The sequence below is a fragment of the Rissa tridactyla genome, chromosome 8 (genome assembly GCF_028500815.1).
Source record: "Rissa tridactyla isolate bRisTri1 chromosome 8, bRisTri1.patW.cur.20221130, whole genome shotgun sequence".
Taxonomy (NCBI): Eukaryota; Metazoa; Chordata; class Aves; order Charadriiformes; family Laridae; genus Rissa; species Rissa tridactyla.
Genome location: NC_071473.1, coordinates 24,236,488 through 24,247,752, shown reverse-complemented (window position 1 = coordinate 24,247,752; position 11,265 = coordinate 24,236,488). Strand labels below are relative to the sequence as shown.

The 11,265-nt window shown below is 40.8% G+C and overlaps 1 protein-coding gene across 4 annotated transcripts in view; it reads right to left on the bottom strand.

Moving 5' to 3' along the window:
• Nucleotides 1-519: 519 nt before the first annotated feature.
• SUCO (SUN domain containing ossification factor) overlaps nt 520-11,265 on the bottom strand; it is a 42,862-nt gene continuing 32,116 nt past the window's right edge. For 2 of the 4 annotated variants that reach the window (XM_054210643.1, XM_054210644.1), the window contains 8 exons: nt 11,064-11,160; nt 8,837-10,006; nt 7,876-7,963; nt 6,374-6,478; nt 4,434-4,588; nt 3,938-4,029; nt 2,641-2,696; nt 520-2,477 (listed from right to left, as the gene is read on the bottom strand). In XM_054210643.1, coding sequence (XP_054066618.1) covers nt 2,031-2,477; nt 2,641-2,696; nt 3,938-4,029; nt 4,434-4,588; nt 6,374-6,478; nt 7,876-7,963; nt 8,837-10,006; nt 11,064-11,160 — 2,210 coding nt within the window. In that variant the 3' untranslated portion in view covers nt 520-2,030. Of the gene's footprint in view, nt 2,478-2,640; nt 2,697-3,937; nt 4,030-4,433; nt 4,589-4,673; nt 5,435-5,477; nt 5,523-6,373; nt 6,479-7,875; nt 7,964-8,836; nt 10,007-11,063; nt 11,161-11,265 lie in introns of those variants that run through there. The other 2 variants (XM_054210645.1, XM_054210646.1) reach the window with 2 other exon arrangements.

The following is an 11,265-nucleotide window of genomic DNA, read 5'->3' as shown; positions in this document are numbered from 1 at the left end:
AATTCGGCATTTGGCCGCAACGCAGCGTTACCTCGCTTGCTAGAAATAAGTGAGGAGGAAGGGACCAGTAAGGGGCAAACTTCCAGCTGAAAACTCTGGTTTGAAAGGATAAATGACTAACACTTTCTTTTAACAGCCTTTTATATCCTTCACAAACCTTAGCTCTGAATTACCAAGAGGTAGTTTTCACGCAGTCATTCTCACAGAAAGCTACCACTTCTAAGGATCCCCGAGGTCAAGTTGTGAACTGGTACACGCTGGAAACTTATTCCAGCGGTTTTACATGGCCACAATTCCTGAACTTTCAGACAAAGCACCACTTCAGCTTCCCTCCCCCCACCTCCCCTTTTCTTTTTTTTAAATAGACAAGCACATCTGGGCTGACAAATAAAGTTTAACAACTCCTTACTATGGACCCAAAGGACACCGGTCCTAGTCCTGTACTGAAATTTAAAGACTAGTGGTTCTCAAAGAATTTAAGCCCCAAGTTTCACTTTCAAAAGGAAAAATGCCAGCAAATTAAAGACAAAGTGTTCAGATTTATTTGGAAATTCACAGTTTCTAATGGCACTACAGGTCTGTAGTTACATACTCTTGTTCCACAACATTGTACGCTGCACTCAGGTGGTATGTATTTTCCTCATCCAGGTTTGAAACCCTTCTGAATTCACGTTCAATGCGTCTGGTTCGTGTGCTCTGACTGGCTAGTTGTGCAGATCAACTCCAAAAGTACATCACCTTAAAGTATTCATAAACTAACAAGAAAGCAGCAAAAAAAACAAAGGCTTTAAATAAGTCACATTACATACAATACCCAGGAAAGGCATTAGATCTGTTAAAAAGGGTACCACTAAAAGTGCTCAATAAGTTAACTTATTTTTTTACAACGTGAACCTGTAACACCTGCCAAAAGGAATAACCTTTTGTCCCACTCACTCAGATACACACTCAACATTTTAGCAATCACACATCCTATAGTATCCAAATATACAATCACAGTCAAAATAAAAAACACTTGGATATGAAAATACCAACCATACAAACACTGCACATTTGTTAGCCAATACAAAAGCAAACATTATGGAAATACCCACTTTGACCCAACCTGACCGATCAGATTTCAAGGCTTTGCAAACTCGGCACACGCAGAGCTGGCTCGGAGAACGGCCCAGCTGCACCAGCTTGCCCTCGCCTTCTTCAGCCGAGCTTTTTCCTGAACCCTCAGCACAGCAGCAGTGAGCATTCCCCGTTCACTCCCTTCAGAGAACTACAGCAGGCAACTTCGATAACGAACGCATTCATCAGCGTAAGATCCCGTTGTACACAGGAAATCCTAAAGAGCAACTGTCATTCAGTTAGTACAGACTACAGCTCTGGTTTGTAACTCAAGGTGGAAATAAATAGGATTCCCACCCCGAGCCAGATATTTCTCCTCAACCGAGTTTGCAAAACCAGAATCTAGTCAGGCAAGTGCATCTATTAGTCCATGTATTTTTACAGTATCCAGTCCACATTACTGAGTCCAGCTGAAGGCCAACACATGTCCCTTTACAGCACTGTAGTGTTGCATCTTCAAAAAAAGCTAGAGAAATTACAAAATAAATCAAATGACAAACAATTGTATCTCCCCTCTTCCAGTGGCATTATAAATAGACAAAAGGCACATAAATATGGGAAGGTGCAAGAAATCGGAACAAAGCTAAAGGAAGAGGATTAGGCTTTTATCCCTATTCCACCCAACAAACTGGGTTTCAAAAAATCTCTGCCCCAGGAACTGTGAAAAAAAACCTTTATAAAATGAACCCTGCCCTCCCTCCCCCCAAGCTGTTCTCATAGGAAATTATCAGCCTTGTAAAGCTGCAGCTTATAGCCAAGATTGACACAATCCCATCTATTTTAAAAGACAGAAACCAAATTTCTGAATACTTTCCAATTAGTCGAGCTCTTTGTCTCCCACCATCCTCCCACAGAATACCACAGACTGTTCTCAAACGAACAAACACTCTCCTGTTTGAGAAGTTCAGCTAGCTTTAGATGTGTCCAGAAACTGCCGTGACACCAAGTGTTCCCACTGTTATATCTTTGTTTCCTTTGATTATGTCATGCAGGCTTGGCATTGACCCTGACTTAGTCTGTATTAGAGTTTTTATGAGCTTCCCTCGGTCTGAAACTTTAGACCGTCTTCGTTTTATAGCCCTCTTCTCAGTTTTTGTCTTTTGGGTCTGTCCATTGCACAGACTTGTACATGCTGAAATGCCACAAAAATAGGACTCCTCAGATTGCGATGACGTTTCAGAGCTTCCTTCGGATGGAGGACCCTTATACGAAGAGTGATAAACTTCCCCAATGTTAGAGAAGTCCCTCTGGTTCGTAAACGGCTTCCTTCCTTTAATTTCCCCATTGGCTATTGGATGCAGAGGCTCTGTTGTCGGCTTAATAGTCTCTATTTTTTCGCTTTTATATTTACAACGCTTTTTCTGAAACCACAAGTAAAAAGAGAAACTGTTAGGTTCTGGAAGGCAAGCAGAGCTTAAAAACTAAGCCCAGGAACCGGCGCAGGGAGAGCAACTGAGACATGCCCCACCTGCCGGCAGAAACAGGCTCAGCTCCGCCTGCCCGCCCTCCCCACAGACACTGTACCTTCTTCTCTGGGGAAAACTTCAGGGGTTCTACAATGTACAGGTCCTCTGGATCCACTGTAAGAGAGGGAACAGAAGTTTAGCAGTCCCAACACGGCCAACTCCAGAACAATGCAATTCTAAATAAATAACCGCACAACAAAGTATTCCACTTTCCACACGCGTTTTTCCTCCCGTTATAAATTAACGGAGGTACAACACATGAACACCGAAAGTGAAGTCAACACTGAGAAATTCCTCTGTGCTGCCACAGCAGCTGCCAGCGATAAGACACTTGACCTCCTGAGAGATGAGGCCATAGGAGAGGTGCAAAGAACATCCTTTGGGGGGAAAGGAACAATACTCATTAAAAGTTAGCTTCTACAAAAACAAACGGTTACCAATACAATGGTGCTTAACGTGCAGCCTGCCCACGACAGGACAGACACTAGAAGGTGTACCTATCAAGGACGCAGATGTTCAGACTGACGTGAGATCAGTCTGACATTCCTCCATCAGGGGCTTGTAAATCATTCCTCCAAGCCAAAGCAGAGAACAATTTGGAAAAAACAGGGTTTTGCAAAAATGTAAGTCTATGCCTTAACTAGGCTCTATTGCAACACATTCCCAATTCAACTCATGAGTTTTCACGCAGTTTTACTCACAGTACAAAAACCCATGGAGCAATTTTGCTACACCCAGAAAAGCAATGCCAGTTGCACACTTGGTAGTTACTATAATCTGTGCTTTTGTTTTTGCACGATGACAGTGGCCCAAGAAATCAAAACTCAGTTGTCCCAAGCGTAACACAAATACTGAGAAGACTGTATCACTCCTTTATACCCAAACCAAGATTAAATAGTCCAAACTTTCTTACTACAGATAAGTTTGGATCTTAAATATCTGCCAAGTTTCAAAGACAGGCTATCAGGACTTCTGATAAGTAAGGCATTCAGACTTGCCACATCTGGAGCTAAAAAAAAAAAATTTAAAAAAATACCACTTTCTGCAAGCTTCATAGCTTTGTAGACCTGAATGCCTGCATGGACTGCTACTAACCCCAAGAATGCTATTGTTTGTACTCTACAGATGCTAAGACTACATTTAATGTTTTAGCATAATTTAGCACAGTTCTGGGAGCGTCTGGTAACTTGTTCCTGAAGCACCTTGTCCTACAGAATGTATACGTGAACAAGTACGATCCAGCATATTTTGACATTAACCTGCAATTCCATTTTCCTGCGCTCGCAGTAACACACATGTTGTACAGCACTAGTAGAGTAACACTAGAGACTAGATGTATCATATGGGAATAATACCTTCTTTACCAGCTAGCTGAAAAGACTGTGATCTGACCAGTGGAAGAGAAGTTCTTCTTTTCAAATTCATATCATCATAGGAGGAAAAACATCTAGGGGTGAGAAGAAGAAAGAAAAAAAATCAACAAAGCTTTTCTAAACGCATTTTTCTCAGGGCTTTGTCATACACATTTTTCCATTAAACATCTTTGACAGAAGGACATTTTTCCATTGACATCTTTGACAGAAGGACAGAATCAGTCAGTCACTCGGGTGCTCAAGAGAGCCTGGCAAACAGACACAGTACTATCTTTGCAACAAGCTATCAAGGCACGTTAAGAGTAGTAGCCCCAAAATGCTCCTAGGAGAGTGTTACTACAGAGCAGTAATGGCTCTTTGCTATCGAGTTTTCTGAAAGAAGATTCAAAATTAAAGCGGATGTGGCAGTCCCAGCAGACTTAGGAAACCGCAAATAAAAGCTGCAAGAACAATTTTGTTTCAAATAGAAATCTGTTACCTTTTGGGACTGGGGTAGTGATTACTTTTGGGAATTTTGGAGAGGTAATCTTCACAGAACTGAGATGTGCTTCTGCACCGCTGCACACAAAGCACCAAGCCCAGAATGACACACAGAACCAGAGAAATCACAAGGTAGGTTTGTCGATCAGAAACCTGGAAGAGTTTGATACAGTCGTTAGAGACAAACAATAATTTAATGATACTATTATTCTCTTGGTTTAAAGGTTAATATCTTTAAAAGAACACAACTGACATGTTTTCAAGTCACTTTCCTTCAATTTCACTAAAGACTCATTCAAATTTGAGTATTTTTTCAGAGGTTTGATGTAGTCTGTTGGCTACGCAGTACTCAAAGAGTAAAGGCTGAAAACCACCAGCCGGCAACACAGGACAAAGTGTCACCAACAATGGCACTACCATAACTTAAAGCAGCAGCTTCCCCTTGCAAACAGCATTCAAACCTATCTGACGGAAAGTATATTACTTTCAGAAAGTGTATTAAACAAGTAACTTCTCTGTTTTAAAGCTGTAATGGATGCAATGCTATCTCAATTCTATGTGTTTTTATCAGCTGACATTATAGTACTTCACAGAATAAATATCATTACATTTACTCAATTCAATGAGTTTCATCTTTCTGAATACTCTTCCCGCTTCGCTATCTAGCAGAAGGATTTTTCTAGTGTGTTCATTTCTGAAGACTGGCAGACGAAGCTTATATAGAATTATAAGGAAGCTGAAATCCAAGGGTATTTTACAGATAATGTTTAAAAAAAATGAATTGCACAGTTGTTTTCCTATAAAAAAAATAATCTATCTTAAACACACTAAGAGATCTTAGAAGTCATACAAAGACAAGGAACACTACTTCCCATTTTGTAACGGGCAAGCTTCTCAGATTAATAGACTCAGGTGACCAGAGCTGAGTTTGGGGACAGCCATGTGTTCAAATTCCAGGACACTCATCTAACATATGCTGATGATCACCACTGTCAAGTCCTGGTTGAAACCACAGCACTCATAAACAGGAGCTTAGCCAGCCATCAAAGGAGTCTCACTAAGTGTCAGAAAACAGCTCAAGAGATGTCTTTGGCAACATGCACACAAAAAAAAGTCATGTTTATAGTACTGCTTGAAATCCCAGGCTGGAGAACATAAACATTTGAGAGAACACGTTCCTAATACTGTTTCCAAGATTCCCCTAATCTTGAAGTATCACCGTAGCCAGAGAGGAACGGAGAAGGGTGTCTGAGCCATAAGAGCCAGCCGTTCAATAGCAACCCTCCACATACTCGTGTGTTATTACAGCGCAGTTCTAACAGTGGCCAGTACGGTCTTGCACAGTAAACCTCCTGTGGCCAGAGTCTGCTAATGTTTAAGTGGACAATATAAACACCGGACAGTGCAAAGCACCCCATTCTACTGAAGCTGTGTCACAAAGCCATGCAATACAACTGCCTACATAACGCAGCAAGTGCCAGAAAAGTTCTTGAAGCATGAACTTTACTGTTCCCTCTGACACATGCCCAACATTCTGTATGTGCCGCAAACCCCATTGTTGCCATTCCAAAGTCAGTGGTTAGTCTTCATTAAAAAATCATTTCACAGAACAATGTCCATTCCAATGCACTACATGAAGGCTGAGATATTAAGTTATTCCAACTATGTTATATCATTATTGTTAGCTCAGACTATAATCATGGGGCTAGTAGGCTGTAGTATAAATTATTACTGATCTTGCTATGCACAAGACAGCTCAAGCTACTCAGACTTCCCTTCCCTCCCTCGGCCAGCTGCTAAAATAGACTGAAAACACCACTACAGACATCATCTCAAATGAAAAGTTTCATTTAAAGACTCCAGGCTTCCTCAAATTGAGATATGTTTACGTATCTGTTTCCTTTGAGTTCTTGTGCCACAATGCTGAATTATAATTACCTCACGTTTTAATTCCGCCACAGTTGTTGACAGATTGGAAACTAGCTGCGTCATGTTGGTGAGCTGTGCTTGTAACAGCTGGATTGCTTCTGTTTGCCGCTGATCCTGTATTAAAGAGAGTCATGGCCATGTTTAGTTGTCAGGTTCCCACTTTCATACACACTCACAGGTACCGACTTCGCATTCTGACACAGCCAGGCATTTTGTAGCCACGTGATTTATTCAGCATCGTTTTCAACACAACATTCATATAACATTTGAAACCACTTAAGCAGCATCAATCATATACACACACATAAAAACATCAACATTTTTACTTATCAAATAACCTTTTGTAACATTATGCCAAGTGCATTTCATTACAGTGACCTCCGCTATCTTCGTTACAGGCAGATTAAGTAGCCAGCTCCATTCAATGGCTATCAGGAAGTTGAGTACTGTCATGTTACAAAGTACACGTGCAGATGAGCACGCAGAGCTGAGGTCTAAGGGCTGACGCATAGCTTCTGCTCTGGGATCAGGTAGCCTGCCACTTAATGACAGGAGCCCAAGCCAGCCAGGAAAAAGAACTTTGCAGCTATCATCTTCCTGGAAAGAGCCCTAACAGGATTCTTAATCCTATGAGAAATTAAGAAAGGTGAGCGGAATATCAGGGAGGTCAACCACAAGGAGCACCTCAGACTGACTAGCATTTGATACCTTTCAAAAAAAAGCAGAAAAGAGTATACATATGATCTCAGGGAAATTGTGATTTTCTTCACTGTTGGTGGATGAACAGAGTACAGGCCTGGGACAGCACTTCAGAAGTTTTCAGATGGTTTGGGATTAAGCTTGCACAGTTGCTTTAATGATTATTCAGCACTGCCATTAGTGCCGTATTTCACAGCTGCTCAGGAAAGCCAGGATGGCAGAGCAGGGAAAACCTCCTTCAGCTCCCACTTCCTTAAATCACATTTTAAAGAATGAACTAAAGCTTTTGTTACATGAACTCCACTTTCAAAAGCAAATTTGGCATAAGACATTACTGTACCTCTCCCCCTTTCTAGAGGCTAGGTCTCTTCAGCAATATGAGGACAACTGACTATCTATACTTTAAATCAGAGATGAAAAACAAGTCAAGTTCACAAAAAAAAACACTCAACATTTTGAGTGCAGCTACAATGAAGAAAGAAGGGTTGGAAGAGCCCTGGATAACTTTTTCATTGAAAAGACATTTAAGAGTTTTAGCCATTACCGGCTGACAACTATTTTTTTTTCTTCCAATACAAAGATCAGGAAACAGAGCTGGAAATGGCTTTATTTAAAACAACTGTGAACATACCTAAAAATTTAATTACAGAGGAAAAAAACAGATACGGGAAGCATGGCATGCAGTTGCTTTTCAAAGGCAGATACGCAGCTAACAAATCTTCAATTGAAAGAGAATTTTGGCACCTCCTTGTAACTCTCTCAAAAGTAAACTTTCCTAAGCAGGAAAACTTAAGTACTCCAACAAACCATACCTGCTCTTCCGCTATTCTTGAGGTGTTCTGAAGTTTTATTATTGTTTTATTGAAAGCCTTCTGCATTTCCTCCATTTGTTTTCGGTACCTACAACAAGAAGTGTAAAGGTTTGAAATGCCAGTTCATAAGACTCCTAGCACTAGATTTGTCTTTAGAATACATCACTACACAAAGGGAAAGCTTCTCTTGGTCCAAAGTAGTTTTATTTAAATGTCAGGTGGTATTTCCTTTTAAGTTTCAAACATAAACCAGGGATGCGTCTCTCCCTAGTTTTTTCTGTGGGTTTTCTCCAAGGTTTAAGTCAAATCTATTTTAACTTAGAGCTTAGCACCCATTGACTAGAATACACTATGGAGAATTCTCTACAAAACACTGCCTGCCAAGAGAAACACAACAGTAAATATAATTCCTTGGAACCAGTTCTGAAGTTGGTATAATTTCCTGATTCTCCTATGGCTAAGGAGCACCACAGATAAACATTAATTTACATACACCCCTCATAGAAAATTCTAGGTTCCCTCTCCATGCTCCCTTCTTCAACAAGGGTTATTACAGATTACACAGTAGCTTAAGTGGAACCAATCGGTTCAGTAAAGAAGGCATTGTAGGGCTGTGCTGTTCAGTTTAACAGGAGGATGTACCCTTTTGTTGAAAGGATTATGGACAGGATTAGCGCTTACATCCTGGCAACGCTTCACCCTTTAAAACCCCCCCATCGATATTCCTCAAAACAAAATAAGTGTAGTTATATCTGAAATACAGAAAGGGAACCCTTGCCAGACATCTGTGTCTCCAGTAAGATACCCAGGGATTAGGTACTTTTCTCAGTTTTTCCATAAAGCTTTATGCTGTGGTCTAGAGTATACTCAGCTTCCACTATATTACCTTCCATATATATTATGTTCCTTTGTTTTTGGCTAAAATCATGTTTACACTCTTACCAGTCTTCCTCAGACTTACCTCTGACTAAGTTCTTCTAAATAACGGCTGCTGAGAGACATGTTTACTTCCAGGGCTTTTATGCGATTATTAAGGCGCATGAAGACAGACTCCTTTTGATTAGATCCATGAACAAGATTTCCATTAGCATAGCCTAGATCTGTTGAATTCTGCAATTCAGCATAGAAGTCTGTAGCTGTTCTCTGCGGTCCCCCAGTGATTGGAATCGCCATTAAAGCTTCTTCAGTTGCCTGATCATCCTCCTTTGTTTCGGCAGATACAGACGACTCAATAGGAGGCAAAAGAGGTTTCTGCACTTCTGGAGTGCTCTCCTTTCCTTCCTCAGCATCACCAGATAATATGCCCGCTGTATGTTCAGGCTGCGGAACAGTCTCTGTAGGCTTTGGAATCACTGGAATAGCCATAGTCTCTCTTGTGCTCATCTCCTTTACCTCAGTGGCCACACTGGTTTCAGAAGTTACAGGTTTTTCTTCTGCAACAGAGCTCTCGGCCTTTTCTGTTTCTGCACTGATGTCGGCCATATCCAGCTGGGGAGTCACCCTTGGTGCTAGCTGTCCTGCATCTTCTTTTGCAGGCTGCAAGGCCATGTCTGTTTTTGGTAATGGCTTAACTTCAGAAGTAACTTCTAAGAGGAGGGACTGAGAGACAGTCTGAGGATGGCTTGGCTCCAGTTCAATCAAATCTGTGGTTTCATTACTGATCTCCTCATGGACCACACTGCTGAAGTCAACTGCAACAGTAGATCCAGACAGTCTCTCAACTTTGCTGTCTAATTGCTCAGGCAGAGGCTCATCTATTGACGCATGTATAGATTCAGTCAGAACTGCCTGTGGCTGCTGAACATCAGCAGAGTAATCTCGCCCTTGTTTTCCTTCGGTTTTACTACGCTGCCGATGCATGGCTACTGCAACTGAACACCATTTAAACAGATATTCTGAAAAGGTGGAAATACAACATGCGGTTGCCATGTCATAGCAGTACTTTTCTGTCTCAAGTTCAAACCATGCTGCTGCTTCTTCTTCCTGATCATCATCACTGGGCAGCAAGGTTACTGTTGACTGGCTTGAATCTTCTTCATACTCTTGTACTAGCTGAACAATAGGACTTTCTTTTGTCAAATCCACGATTGATTGCTCTTTATCGATCTGCGGAATATCTGTAGTAACAAGTCTACAATGAAAGAGTTAAAGATGGGATGTTACTTCAACAGTTTTACCTGCTTGCTCTGGAAGACTGCAAAAGTAGGGTCTTTAGAAAATGTGCAAAGCTTATTCCAGTGACCAAAGGCCAGTTTGGTCACAGTCAGAAATTTGGTAAATTAGTATTTTCTCTGGTGGTTTTCAATCCCAATTTGCAAACAAATTATTTCAACCCTTGCTTCTGAAACAGCAAGCCTTCTCAATCAGATATTGCCCCTTCCCTCACCCCTGAAAAAAGTCACCAGTTCAATTATCACTACAGCAAGCATCTTGCTCTTCTGTTGCAATCTGCAAATGAAAATGCAAGAATCACAACCTTCCCACTGACCTTGCTCAGTCTCTCAACAACCAGAGCGCTAGAAAACCATAAAACCACTAAATATAGCACAAGTCAAGCCTTAACACTTAAGAGCTAGAGTCTCAGCTCTAAGAAACCAAATCAATTCTAAAAAATTGTGATCAACTGAAAAAAACCCCACATCCCATAGATTATCTATATACAACTCCTCCTAACCAAATTCAATTTTTTGCATACATATTCTCATCAAGGAAAGCCTATCAAAAAAAATATAAGCTTCTAAATCAGAATTTTTGTCAATACAATTTAACTGAAGTTTCAGCAACACAACTTACATTGTCAATTGGTCTCCCCTGCAGGAGACAACCTGCAAAACCTGTAAGACTATTAAGTCAGTCTCCATCCAAGAAATCTGCAATAGTCAGGAGCACAACATTCCCCCCACTTCTTGTAGACAAAGTAATACAAACAATTGAGAAAGTTAATGATGCATTTTGCCATTTATTCAAGTGTTAAAAAAACATATCATAATGGAAACAGCTACAAACAGTAACTTAAGTGATAAATTTCCCTGGTACAGATTTCACCAAATACTTGCCTTTTTACTTGTTTAAGGCAGTGTGCCATGTATCTAAGCATTCTACTACCAAAGATTACAGACTGGTGCATGTTAGTCTCTGCTAGGAACACACTGGGGCGGAAAAAAACCCACACAACACCAATCACTTACTCTGGTGAAGGAACAGGAGTTGGTTCAGGCAGTCTTGGTGCAGCTGTTGAAGTTGCAGGGGTGGAAGTGACATTTTCAGATACACTTTTGTTCCCTGCTGCAGGGAGGATGAAAATGTGAACATAAAAATTCAAGAACCATATTTGTTTTCAACAAATTTTGGGGCAGTGTTTTTTCTCTTAGATTATTAACTGCCATACCA